Source organism: Corvus kubaryi, unplaced genomic scaffold, assembly GCF_017639235.1.
Source record: "Corvus kubaryi isolate FWS band 111438036 unplaced genomic scaffold, C.kubaryi_AGA036_p1.0 37334, whole genome shotgun sequence".
Classification (NCBI taxonomy): Eukaryota; Metazoa; Chordata; class Aves; order Passeriformes; family Corvidae; genus Corvus; species Corvus kubaryi.
This window is the reverse complement of record NW_024581108.1, coordinates 8,449,303-8,461,665: the sequence shown is the minus strand read 5'-3', so window position 1 is coordinate 8,461,665 and position 12,363 is coordinate 8,449,303. Positions and strand designations below refer to the sequence as shown.

At 34.9% G+C, this 12,363-nt stretch overlaps 1 protein-coding gene across 10 annotated transcripts in view; it reads left to right on the top strand.

The window, feature by feature from the left end:
• Positions 1-12,363, top strand: part of PTBP2 (polypyrimidine tract binding protein 2) — a 46,776-nt gene that overhangs the window by 11,885 nt on the left and 22,528 nt on the right. For 9 of the 10 annotated variants that reach the window (XM_042030129.1, XM_042030127.1, XM_042030126.1 and 6 more), the window contains exon 3: positions 2,268-2,343. The exons of the other annotated variant lie outside the window; for it this stretch is intronic. In XM_042030129.1, the coding sequence (XP_041886063.1) occupies positions 2,268-2,343 (76 nt within the window). The remainder of the gene's footprint in view (positions 1-2,267; positions 2,344-12,363) is intronic. 10 annotated transcript variants of the gene reach the window in all.

Sequence of the window (12,363 nt, the reverse complement as noted above, 5' to 3'; positions counted from 1 at the left end):
CAAGTGTAGAATTTATGCTGCAGGCCAGTGTAAGAAATTCACGTTTAGTTTTCCTTCTGAAGCAACAGTGTTAAAACTTTCAAGTGCAGTGACAAAATCTTGTTACTGACTATGAAGGTGTTAATGAAATGTAAAATGGTATGTTTGAAAATGAAGAGAGAACTGTTCATGAAACACAAATACAGGAACTGAATATCCACTCTTTTGAGTAATTTGTGCTTCTTTTGGATTTTTCTGCTGTGGATTAAGAAATTAACAGCTTTTTTGAAAGCCTGATTTACTAGGAACCAGAAGTTTATGTAATCATTCTTGCAGTCTTTCATTCAGCAGTTGCTTTTGTAAGTAACTTTCTGAAGCTGAAGGCAACTCAAATTTGAGATATTTCAGAATTGTGAAGTTTCTACAGGTTTTGGGAAGAGCATTCATTTGGTACTGGGGTTTCTTCAGCTGTTTATGTAGTAACTACTGTACCATTGCAAATTGATGCTTGTCATACTAAGGGGGAAAAAAAGGCTGCTGAATGATCCTAATCAGCCAGACTATGAACAGATTCAGTGTCTGCTGCTACTTCTGCCTATTCAGCTGAGCTGGCCAGGCTGCAGACGGGCTCCCAGGCAAAGCTAGATGGGTAGCTGCAAGCAGGAGAAACTGCGCTTGCCACTGAGTAACATAATGCTGCTAGTAATCTGCAACTTTGCAGTGTTCTTCCCTTGTGTATTATTGTTAGAAAAAATAAACATGAAAGAGAAAGAATGTTTCTATTTCAACTTACACTGAGTACTTGCGTATTATAGTAGAAAGCAATGTAGTTAGAATAACAGAGAGTTTCTATAACTTGTCTATGTTGTTTTTCAGTTCTATCTAGCTAAATTTTTTCTTAGTTAAATCTGATTAGAAATGCATCCTTACACTGAAAAGGACAAGACATGGTCCTTCTCATGGTCCTACCTAATCTTGGTATTAGGCATGGGGCAATTTTAAAGGAGCTCTGTTGCTGATTTGATAGGCACAGCTTTGTTTCTTGCTATGTACCCTTACAAGTTTAGAGCATTCAATAAACTGTAAAGAAATTCTTCAGAGCTGATGTTGAAAACCAAGTAAACTTTAATGGCTCTATGTGTGCATACACATATACAAACTTTAATGTACTATTCCCTGTGTGGACACAGATATAGTGCAGTATGATAAAAAGGTAGAGGTTTGATTTTTGTAAGTCTTGCAACTGTGCTGTCTATAAGGGTAATAGTCTCAGATTAATTTGTTATGAACTATTGAGGTGCCCTGTAAAACATATTCATTAACTATTCTTGATTCTCTTGTAGTGTCCACAACAGAATTAAACCCATTTATTTTTATAAGGATGAGTAGTAACTGTTTTTTTTCATCATTACCATTTTAGCAGTGATCAGTGACCTGGATTAGTCTTAAGGGTGCTGCGGAAATACTTCTGAAGTGGGAAAGAACCTATAAGAAATTAAATATAATATTCAAAGGATGTTTAAAATATTTTGTTTATTGAAAAATCACATAAAGATTTTGTAGGCTTTTTGAGAGATGAAATCTTGAGGGTGAGGGGTGTTGGGGCATAAAAGAAAAAAAGAAAGAACAAGATAAAAGAAGCGTTTCTTCAGCTGCGTCAAATGCCCGTCCCACAAACAATTTGTGGAAAGGCTCATCTTGTATGTTTTCAATATAAACCCTCCTCTGATTTTTGCAGCCCACTTTTAAGTCATTCATTAATTGATATTTGTCATGGTTTAAGAATTACAATGAAGATGTAATTCCCTGCCCTAAATTGTGTTTTGCAGAAGAAATGGATGTTCCCAAAACTAAAACTGATTTTCCTGTGAACATTAAATCTTTTTTTTTTTTAAATAGGGGTGTTAAGATTGAGCTAAACTCCATATTTCTACTTGCATAGATTTCCCTTGTAGTTTCAGCTAGATATAATAGTTTTATATATGTCTATTAAAATATTAAAACTTAATTTAAATGTTACTGAAGTAGAATAAATATATTTAATTATATTTTAATTTGAAATGCTGGACAAAATTATTGTTCAGCAGTTCTCACTGTACCCAGAGATGGCTTCATTTCAGTGGTGGGTTAAACAACTGTGCTTAAGCTGCTCTCATTTCAGATTGCCATGTAAATATACCGCTTTACTTAGATTTCAAGTTGTTGCACTTATCTGAAAAGAGGAAGTATCATCTTTAAAAATCACAAAATAGAGGAAAAAAAATCTCTTACTGTCTCTTTCTTTTTAGAGAGGATCTGACGAACTTCTTTCAGGCAGTGTACTCAGTAGCCCGAACTCTAACATGAGCAGCATGGTAGTTACTGGTAAGTGATGCCCTTTCAAAGGAGAAATCTATAATTTATACTTGGACTCATTTCCTGTTTACAAGGGGAGAACACCGAAACAAGAATCCGTTGTGCTATAGGGGGATAAACTGCTGGCTTGTATTAGAATATAGTGACTTTGTATTTCCTACAAACCTTGAGTGTCTGAGAAGAATAATCCCATTAAAAAATAGGCAACTTTCAGATGTCTGCGCACTAAATTGTTGGTGGGTGATGGGATGAAAACGTACAGTTGTCTTGTACAGCTGCCTTTAAAGTAAGGGATCTCAACTGCCAAGCGAAGGTAAACAGCTTAACTCCTGTGTGACATCAACGTTTTTACACATGGACATCTGCAAGCCTGGGCATTATAGGAAAGAACACTGTGCCAGTTTCATAATGTAGTGTGGATTCAGGAAGGCAGAGTTCTGGTTCACTGCTAAAGCAGGAAGCTTCACTTTTCTTCCTTCAGTTTGAGGTTGCAGTGGTAGAATCTCAGAATATCAGTGCAAAGTGAGCGTGGCTGTGCTGGAATCAGTTTTCTAGTGATGCTAGATAGAAAGAAAAGTTTTTCATGAATTGGCACACACTAAAACACCATCTATTGCAGTTGATGCTTCTGTATGTTGAATGTGCATTGAGCTCCCTTGGAAGGCTCATTTCAGAAGTCTTCCTTTTTCTCTTTTTTCTGTTTTCTTTTTCTACCATACCATTTATTTTTTGTGGGGTTTTTTTTCTTTTTTTTGCTTTTGCCTTAGAGATGTGGAGGAGTTGGTTCATGGCATTAGAGGGTTTCTGGACTTTCCAGTCAGTTGCCTGGTTCACTGTTTTACTGTGCCTGATTTTCTGTATTTATGGGCTGAGCAGTATAATCTCTGTTTTTAGTAGCAGACTCTTTCCATTTTAATTTATTAGTAAGAGATTGGGATTTAGGGTGCAATTTCATGTTAGAATTAGGGTGCTGTGGTGACAGCTCTTGCCAGAATGGGTAGCTCTGTGCTTTCTCATGCTACATCTTTGGCACAAGCAGAAAAACCCCCAAATCCACATGTTCCTGCTACACTCTCTTCTGTTGGAGTGCTCATACACTTGCAGAATAAGTTAATGCAGCACTAAACTACTCTAACAAGAAAAAGTAGTTTTTCCTTGCAGCAGCTTACTGATCAGTCATGTGATTGCACAGTTTTAGACAGTGCAGTGTTGAGTGGAAGAGTGTGGCAGCAGAAGAAAACCACTTCCACTGGCAGTTCTGTAACCAAAGGGGAAGAGGTGGTCGTACTTTGGAGTAAGTCAGAAATGCAGTGTAGTGCATTCACAGCCATTTTGGAACCCCAGAACATTCGTCTATCCTCCCTGTTTTTCTTATTTCCTTCTGGTTCTGAAAGAGGTCCCTCTTGTTTTCAATTTCTTGATGTCCTCTTCAATCCTGGATATTAATCAGTGTTTCATCAGTTTGCTTTAATTAAATGAGAAACTGGTATGAAAAGGAGCTCGGGTTGTGTGCATGAGGGTTTGGCTGTGGGCAGTGGGCATTAAGACAAGACAAAGTCCTAAATGTTACCAAATTCTCCATATGTTTTTAGATAAAGGTTTAGTTCCAGGAAATTAAATGCAAGTTAATTTAGCAAAGGAAAAAAAGAGATTAAAAAAAAAATGAAGTAAGAATTATAATTTTGAGTTTTCAGAAAAAGAAATACAGAAGCTTGTCTAAGCAGACTTTACATAGAAATTCTTCCTGAAAAGTTCTGAAAATGGCAAAGTGTGTTTTGATCCCATTAGGTTGATGTATGGGATGGGAGTTTGATGTATTTTACAAATAGAGAAGATGCTTCACATCTTGTTTTTATTTCTACCCTCTTTAAGCCGTTAAGGGTTTGGGTTTTACTCTTGGAAGTTTCTTTTTTGGTGTGGGTGGGGGGTTTTTATTTGGGTTTTTTTGGCATCCAGAACCATAAATGACTATTCAAGAAACGATGTCATTAGCAGCAGTAGTCAGAGTATTGGTTTGTCCCCTGTAATATCAGATGCCTGTTATAAAAAGTTTCATATAAATTGTATAATATGTAAAGAAGGTTGGTGGAAAAATAATCCCAAACAAACAAAAACCCACAATCTGAATGCAGTGCTATAGTTTAAGTTTGTTTGGGTATTTTATTTTTCAAACAGTTTCTTGGTATTGTATTCAAATTTCGTTCTGCCTGCCTTATTTAAGCAGCACAAAAAACCCCTGTAGAGTTGGATAAATCCACTGTTCATTATTGCTTCTGAATATATCCTCCCATAGCTGTCTTGTTTACTGGGGACCAGGAAGTACTTTTTCCAGACTTGCAGAGTTTACCAGTTCAGACTGTCAACTCAGAAGTAGTTAGATTGAAATGGAAACCTGTGTGTTAATTTTTCTCTAACCATCTCCTGAAGCCAAATGAGTTCAAGTATTCTTTCTGTCTGAATTGATGTCCTCCTTTTTGTTTCAGTTCTGCTATTACTTTTCCTCTTCAGAAGAATTTAAAACATTTTTAAATTAAACAATTTTTTTCTGTAGCCAAGGTATAGTAGCGATGAATCTTTCTCAAATTTTCTAGGGCTTCAGGGAACCTGTGATCATTTGTTAAGTCCCTTGTAAATGAGACAAGTTGTAGATACCTGCCTATGTAAAACTAATACTTGGTCTTGCCCTTTAATTCTTAAGAATTGGGAAGTGTCATGATATTATGAGACTTGGCCATTGTTTTCTGGAGAATATAGAAACCTATTCTGGTTCTGACTGTGATATTTCCACTATCTGATCCCGTGATACTTTTCTAAGTAGATAGCTACGAGAACAGAAGAAAGAGATGGTTTGTCTTTGTAAATCCTCTGAAAGTGTACACAGTCAAAAAACTGGTTGTCAATAGCAGTGCCTTAACAGGCCTAAACTTGGAGCCAAACTGTGTCAATTGCAGCCTCATTTCTTTCTCTTCTATCGAAATATTAACCTAAACCAAAATGCTTAAGTTGTCCAAAAAACTACCTTTTCTTGGAAGGGAGTGGGTTTGGTGGAACTGAGGGCTGTGTCATTATTAAGGGTGAGGCTGAAGATGATTTTTTTTAAATGAACACCCTACCTTTTTATCATGGGAGCAGTTCCATTAGTGGTTTGTTTTTTTTTGTATTCAGCTGCCATTCAGTGAGAATACTGTAGTACTTTAATGCTTTTATGAATACTCTTGCTCTAATCTCTCCCAGTGAAAGGCATGAAAGAGAAATGGTTTCCCTGCCCTATAGGGAGTCTTACAGATAAATCCTTTCCTACTTTTTTGTGAAAGAAACTTGTGTAATTGGTGAACAAATGTTTGATTAGCATTCTTACAGATTAATTTGAACCACTGGTAATTCTCTGAAAAAGGCTAGCATGTTGGACATGGCTCAGAATATAAGGCCTGATCCTTGAACATTTTCTAAACAGTTTTGTCATCTGTATCCATCCTCCAGACTTTGTAGATGAGAGGAAGTTGACATTCACTACAAATGAAGTTATTGTTTTAGGTACTTTCAGTGTCTTTTGTAAAAGAGCAGTCTTAACAGGAATTTAGACTTGGATGAAGATGACTTTTACCTCTTAATTCTGAGCCCTGTTTTGGACAAATTTGATTGCTGTCATTGTTGTGAAATTTCATTTCAGTTAAGCATTTATATTTAAATATATAAGATTTATTTTTTTTTCCTGAACTTGGTTGGACAGTATGGCAGAACATTATTGTGTAAACATTAAGGGAAGGATCCCATCTACTAGATTAGAATTTGTAGCAAGGGAGGACAGCTTGTAAAGTACAAGATCAGTAAATATCTAAGCTTTTCTAAGAAGTTCTTTTTTTAAGTTAGATGTATAAGTTTCTGATGTTTTTAACACCAGCTGACATGAATATCTTAAAGTTGTATTGTCAGAACCACAGGCCTTTTACTACTGCTTGAACTACTACTAGTTTTCCTTTAGCTTTTCTGAAAATATTGTCAAAGTCTGTTCTTATTTTCTGCCTAATGTTGCTTGATTCTGATTTCTTTGGAGAGCATAGTCTTCTCATAAAGATCTGTGAATTAATTTTTTTTTTTGTGTTGGTGCAGAATGACTAGAAAGGCTCTTTAGGTAAGGTAAAATATGATTTGGTAACAGGATTCTGAGAAACCAGAGCTGAAACCAGGATCTTTAAATAAATATTCCTGACTCTGGATGTTTTTGAAGACATTAGTAAGGCACATTGCAAATGATTGTACATAAATATTTTTTTTACCTTTCAGTGATGTATGTTCAGTAAATACATAGCTGCAGATTTTAAATGCAAGAAAAATCTTTATCTTTAAAAACTGGAAAAAGTATTTCCTCTGTAGGGGGTTACTTTTATGCTGAACTTCTTCTGAGGCTTTTGCTGTTCAGATGGAGGACTGCTTAATGGAAGTTGTAGGAGGAGTTATCTGTATGAAGATGCGCATGCCGTGAACTCCACTGCTGAAATCCACGCACAGAAAAAAGTAACATTTTTAAAGGGATGTAGATAAAAAGTGAAAGATGTTGATGCAAGTTTTATGAAAATTGGCTTGTCAAAGACAAGGGATCGAAGCAGAAGAATGGGCAGATTTTCTTGTTACAGCTGCCATCAATTTCATTGTTTTCATTTGTGTGTTTAAAGTAGATCAGTAGAAACATTCCAAAATTGTTTTGCAGCTGAGCTCACCAAACTCCTGGAGCTTTGAATGTTACTGTTGATCGTGTTTTTACTTAACTGGCAGGGAATGTTAGGAGTGGCTTTGGTAGGTAATTCACTGTATTAACAGAATACTTAGCACTGAGGCATACAAGCTAATTATATTTCAAGTGCTGTGTTTAACTTGGGCAATAAACGTAGATGTGCCATAGATGTGCCATTTTTGATAGCGCGTTAAGTAAAATTGGTTGTTAGTTAAAATTAATGATGCCTAAATATAAATAATTTACTTCTGAAGTTTGCAAATTGATTACAATTAATAATAATTGGGAAGATTTTAAGAAGTACATTACACGTGATTGGAAAGTATAGTAATTTAATAATACAGTATACTGTACATATTTCTACAAATATGCAGACTTAGAAACTTAGAAAAATAAAAAATATTAGGATGGGAGAAACAAAATGTGGCTCTTAATATTAATTTAGGTAATTTGCATTACTATTCTGTGGTAACTCATTGTTCTACTTTAGCTGGATTTCACTCTAGCTGTATTTTTACATATTTTTAAGGACTAAATTGAAGTGCATTAGTTTTAGATTGCAACATCGAACAGCCACTATACCATACTGTGAATGTGTTATCATAGTTGCTTGGAAAGCTCAGTGCTCAGTGCATTTTGAAACAGGTGCAGCCTATGTGCAGATGTGCCAGTTAAAAGCTGTGTTAGTTTTCTTTGTTTCACTGTGTTTACTTCTTTAAGGTCAAATTCCTGTTAAGCAACAGCGTTTGTATTGTAAGATAGTTTTAATATTGGTTGGTCAAGATTTTCATATGCATATGGCCCATATCTGTGTTAAATGACAAAAAAACCCCAACAAAAGTGTAACTAACACTGACCATGTAGCCTCTAACTTTAAGGCTAACAAATGCAGGCTTCAGACAACTTCGTATTCTGTGTGTTTTTATCACATTTTTGAGTATAGTATCTCGTTTTCTTGTTCTTTCAAACATTTTGGATTCCAGACTTTAGGTTGAACTTTTGAAGTTTTACAGACTAAAACAAAGGTCCTGTTTATTTTCTTTAGGGAACTTGGGAAAGGTCACTGAAGCAGACAACAGCTCTCTTCCTACATTTTATCAGTTACATCAGGGTTAGGTAAATATAGGAAAACTTTCTTTAAGAAAAGAACCTTCCAGAAATGAAACCACAGTGGTCTCTATTATATCTCCCCCACCCAATTTATGATTGTTTGCAGTTTGTGTAGCTGGTTGTTTGAGGCAGGTGATTGTGTTCAGTAGCCAGGGCAACATTTTAATGTTTTTGTCTGGTCATAATCTACAACTGTAAACTAGATACCTTCAATTGCACTGCCTTTCTCTTAGTCACTTATTTCCTGTCTGGATATGTGTCCTATGTTCTACTAGCTGGTAACATTGAATTATATATATTAAGCCAAGGTAAAACAAGAAGTGCTTTCTACATAGCAACGGCAATGAATACTACTGCTGTTGAGCTTCTTTTCCTTTTTTTTTTAGTTATGTTATGTACTGACAGTTGTGAAACAGAGTGATTTCTGCAGAAAGGATGTTTCTTTATATATTGTTTCACTACTGCAGATATGCAGGGATTTATAACCAGTGTCTTGTGGTCATTTTTACATTTTTTTCCCTTCTTTTCAGGAACTAATGGGTGAAAGCAACTTTTTATTGTATCCAAAATTTTTTGCCTATAGCCACATAGTTACATTTCTATATTAGCAGATTGTGTAGTTATGAAAAAAGTATTGTACAGGAAAATCATGCATCTAAAATAAAAGTCTCAGAACTCTTGGGTCATATTTATGTATTTCTCCAAAAAAAAAAGTGCAGAGAAAAGCTCCTCTAGGATGGAATTTTTATTAAAATACGTTTTCAAAACCAGTTATTATCAGAAGTAAGCTATTCATTGTTTGCCAGGAGTTATGCTGAACTTGAAGAACAGTTTTTCTGCAAAAACTGCTTGGTTGCATTGAATATTCATAGCTTGAATGATTGAATGACTTGGACTTACAATATGCCTTGTGTATATCGCAGTTCATTTTGTTGCTTTTTTATATAGGTTCCTATTTCTCTGTTTAATAAAATAGGAGTTTCTAACTCATAATGCCAGGACCCAAGTTGCTCAGATTATGGCCATTTAAAGGCTTTGTCAGCCTGTAAGCATTCAATTTCAACAAGTTGATTTATGCTGAATTGAAGGAACTCTCTGCAACAGGAATGTGGCTTATGTATCAATTATATTTAAATTGTAGTATCCTATTTAGATGTGAGAATAATGCTTTGAATAGCATTAGTAAAGATGAGATCTTGTTTTGAAATAGTTGCCTGATGTCACATGGAAACTGAATTTTTCATGTCCTTGGTGGAAAGATGCAGAGGACGTAGATCAGTGCTATGGTTGTTACAGAACATGGGATTTTGTGGTAGTCTGAATTGAATATAACCATTCCTGTTACTGAACTTGACAGCGCAGGGTTAATGGTTGGACTTGATGATATTAAAGGTCTTCTCCAACCTAAGTGTTTCTGTGATTCAGGGCTAGGTTTCTAATTTTTTTGATTTTCTATTTTTTTTAAACTACATATTTGTGGCTGTAACTTGATTTGTAAATGAACTAATACACTCTGTTTTAGTCATTCTCCCAGTGCTTTTTAAAACTTTTCCCCCAAGGTAAAAATATTGTAGCCTGCTGCTTTCAGTGCATATTTGTATTTGTTAAAGCATTAACAGCAAGACATTTGAATTGCATCAGAATCTTCAAGTCTAGTTAAAGTCAAACTACCTCATGAAATAGCTACTTGCCAATAAGCCTCCAGTTAAACAGAAGTTTCTCAGCAGTAGTTATTAGTCAGCTTGTGATGTCTCCTCCTCTAACATCTCTTGGCCTGCCCCCCACCCCCTTCCCCCAGTTTTCAGCAGTTTTGTTTGAAGTGCCATATAGGGAAGGATCTTTCAGCTTGTTGCTGCTTAGGCATAGACTCTATTTCTACCAAAAGACCATGTTACGCTTCTAGTACCTTGCTCCCCTTGACTTAGCTTTTAACCTTTATGGACACTGATTCTGCTAATAAAATTTGTTAGAGAATGAAATTGTTGTTTTAACAGTAGTTAAATTCACCTTTCAATGACTTTAAACAAGTGGTGTTCCCATGTTGTAAATTTGGTTTTCTATTCCCAAGTGCAATTTAGTGATGTGTCTTCAGCTGAGAAGTACCATTTAAAATGACAAATAAGAGACTACAGTTAGAGAGGTTTCATGCAGTGCCAGAATCTCTCAATAACTCTCCTAAAAGCTAAATTTAATTTGTTCCACAAATGTCTTGAAAAGTTCACTTGTGTATGTGCATGCATATTTAGTGTATGATACACACTTCATTACTGCTATTACTGAAACAGGAAATTAGTGTTAGGCGATGCTGAATGGATAATCAAAAGTAGAAAAAGTACATGTTCTCTTTGCTTTCAACAGCTGATGTGTTAATTTCTTCTGTCTTCCAAAATCCATTTAAAAATGTTTTGGCTTAAATTTTACTTTAAGAAGGTGGGCTTCCTTTTTTAATGAATGGTACCAGTTCAGCTTTCATTGTACAAGAGATGCTTTTGCCAATAAGTAATAAACAGCTTTTGTCATGGTTACTTGCCCTACTGCTAAAAACTTTTTTTGGGCAATTCCATAGCATTGAGAATGCTTGTTGCCAGTCTCCCCATCCTGTCCCTCCTGCCCCGTTTTCTGATTGCCATACATTCTTTCATGCCTAATTCTGTATTTTTTGCATATGTTACTTTAATATGTTTCTCTGCTTTTTTACATAAATATTTTTGCACAGGCACTTATCTACATAATTTTTTTTTACAGTAAGTAAAAATGTTTAAAGAATAGTGTGGTTGAGGTTTAAGACAGTGTGAAAAAATTGTGAGAGGCTTGTATACATGAGTTAAAGCTCTTAATTGCTATTTAGAAAAATATATATTTAGTAACAAAATGTTTCTTTTAAGCTTGTTCTTTAAACTTACTGCAGGAAAAGTTGAAAAACTTTGTAAATTGCTAGTATTAAGTAGCAATGCTGTTAGATAAAAAATCAGTTGGGTAATACAGTAATTACTAAATTATTGTGTTAAATAATTATTAAAGGAACATTTCATATTCATAGATGTGAGTGATTATATACTGGCCAGTGATACTTTTACTAGAAGTGCTGGGATTACCTAAAGCCTAATTTAAATAAGAGCTTTAGTTTAACAAAAAGTAAACCCTTGGACATTATGCTGTGGAAAAGTTAATATGTCAAAATTATCAGTTGAAAACCATACAAAAAACAAAACAGCTCTGTCAGTACTGATCTGAGCAGTCATGGTGAATATTTTTCTGGTGATGGAAAAAAGACAAGAGGTTTCTTAATTTCAGAAAATCCTTCAGTTTAAAAATTTTTTTGAATTCTTGTTTCTCTTTGCTAATATTTCATATTTTTTGAAACTTGTGATGAATTGAAATTATTCAGAAAGCTGAAGTATGAGGGGCATTGGACATGCAGTTTCAGTATCACCATAATTCTTTTATCCTTTGCAAGTTTGTTTTTAGTGTTTTGTTTGGAATGCATTGTCCAGCCTATCACACTTCACTGTGCTTCTTCTGTTTGGTTTTATTTATTTATTTATTTTTGTGGAAATTTAAATTGAGAACAAGGGAAGACTATTGTGTGGTGAGCTTCAGGTGAAAAGTAAAAATACTTTTTCACAACCTTTGACTTTCTGTCTCGTTGAGATAAAGTGTTATAATGTATAGTTTTGAACAGGTGAAATCTGGCTACCTGGAAGCTCAATCTCACCATGTTTGCCAAAACGGTACAGGTTAGAGTCCTGTGAGACTTCAGATCCTAGTTTAGTGTGTATTTTTCAAATTTTACTCGTGTTCCACCAAAATTTGTCTTTCTGTGCAGCAGACCTAAATAAAATACTTTCTATTGCATAGATTCTAGCATTGTCAGTTGGAGATACTGCTAGCTGAATTTTGACCAGTTTTGAATATTGTTAGGTTTTGTTATTTTGTGTGCTCTAGTAAGGTAGAAAATACTTCGTGTTCTTCAGTGCAAGAACTTCTAAAAGCTTAGTTGTGGAAATTTTTTTTGGAAGACGGATGATGGTGGTGGTACAGGGTGTGGGTATGGAATTACTGCATGACATGCCTCTAAGCACTGTTTTTAACTAATAGAGTACTTCAAATTTTATATTTAGATCTAAATATCTTGCATTTTTGGTAGAAAAAAGGAAATCTTATCACTTGTTTTATTAATACCTAAA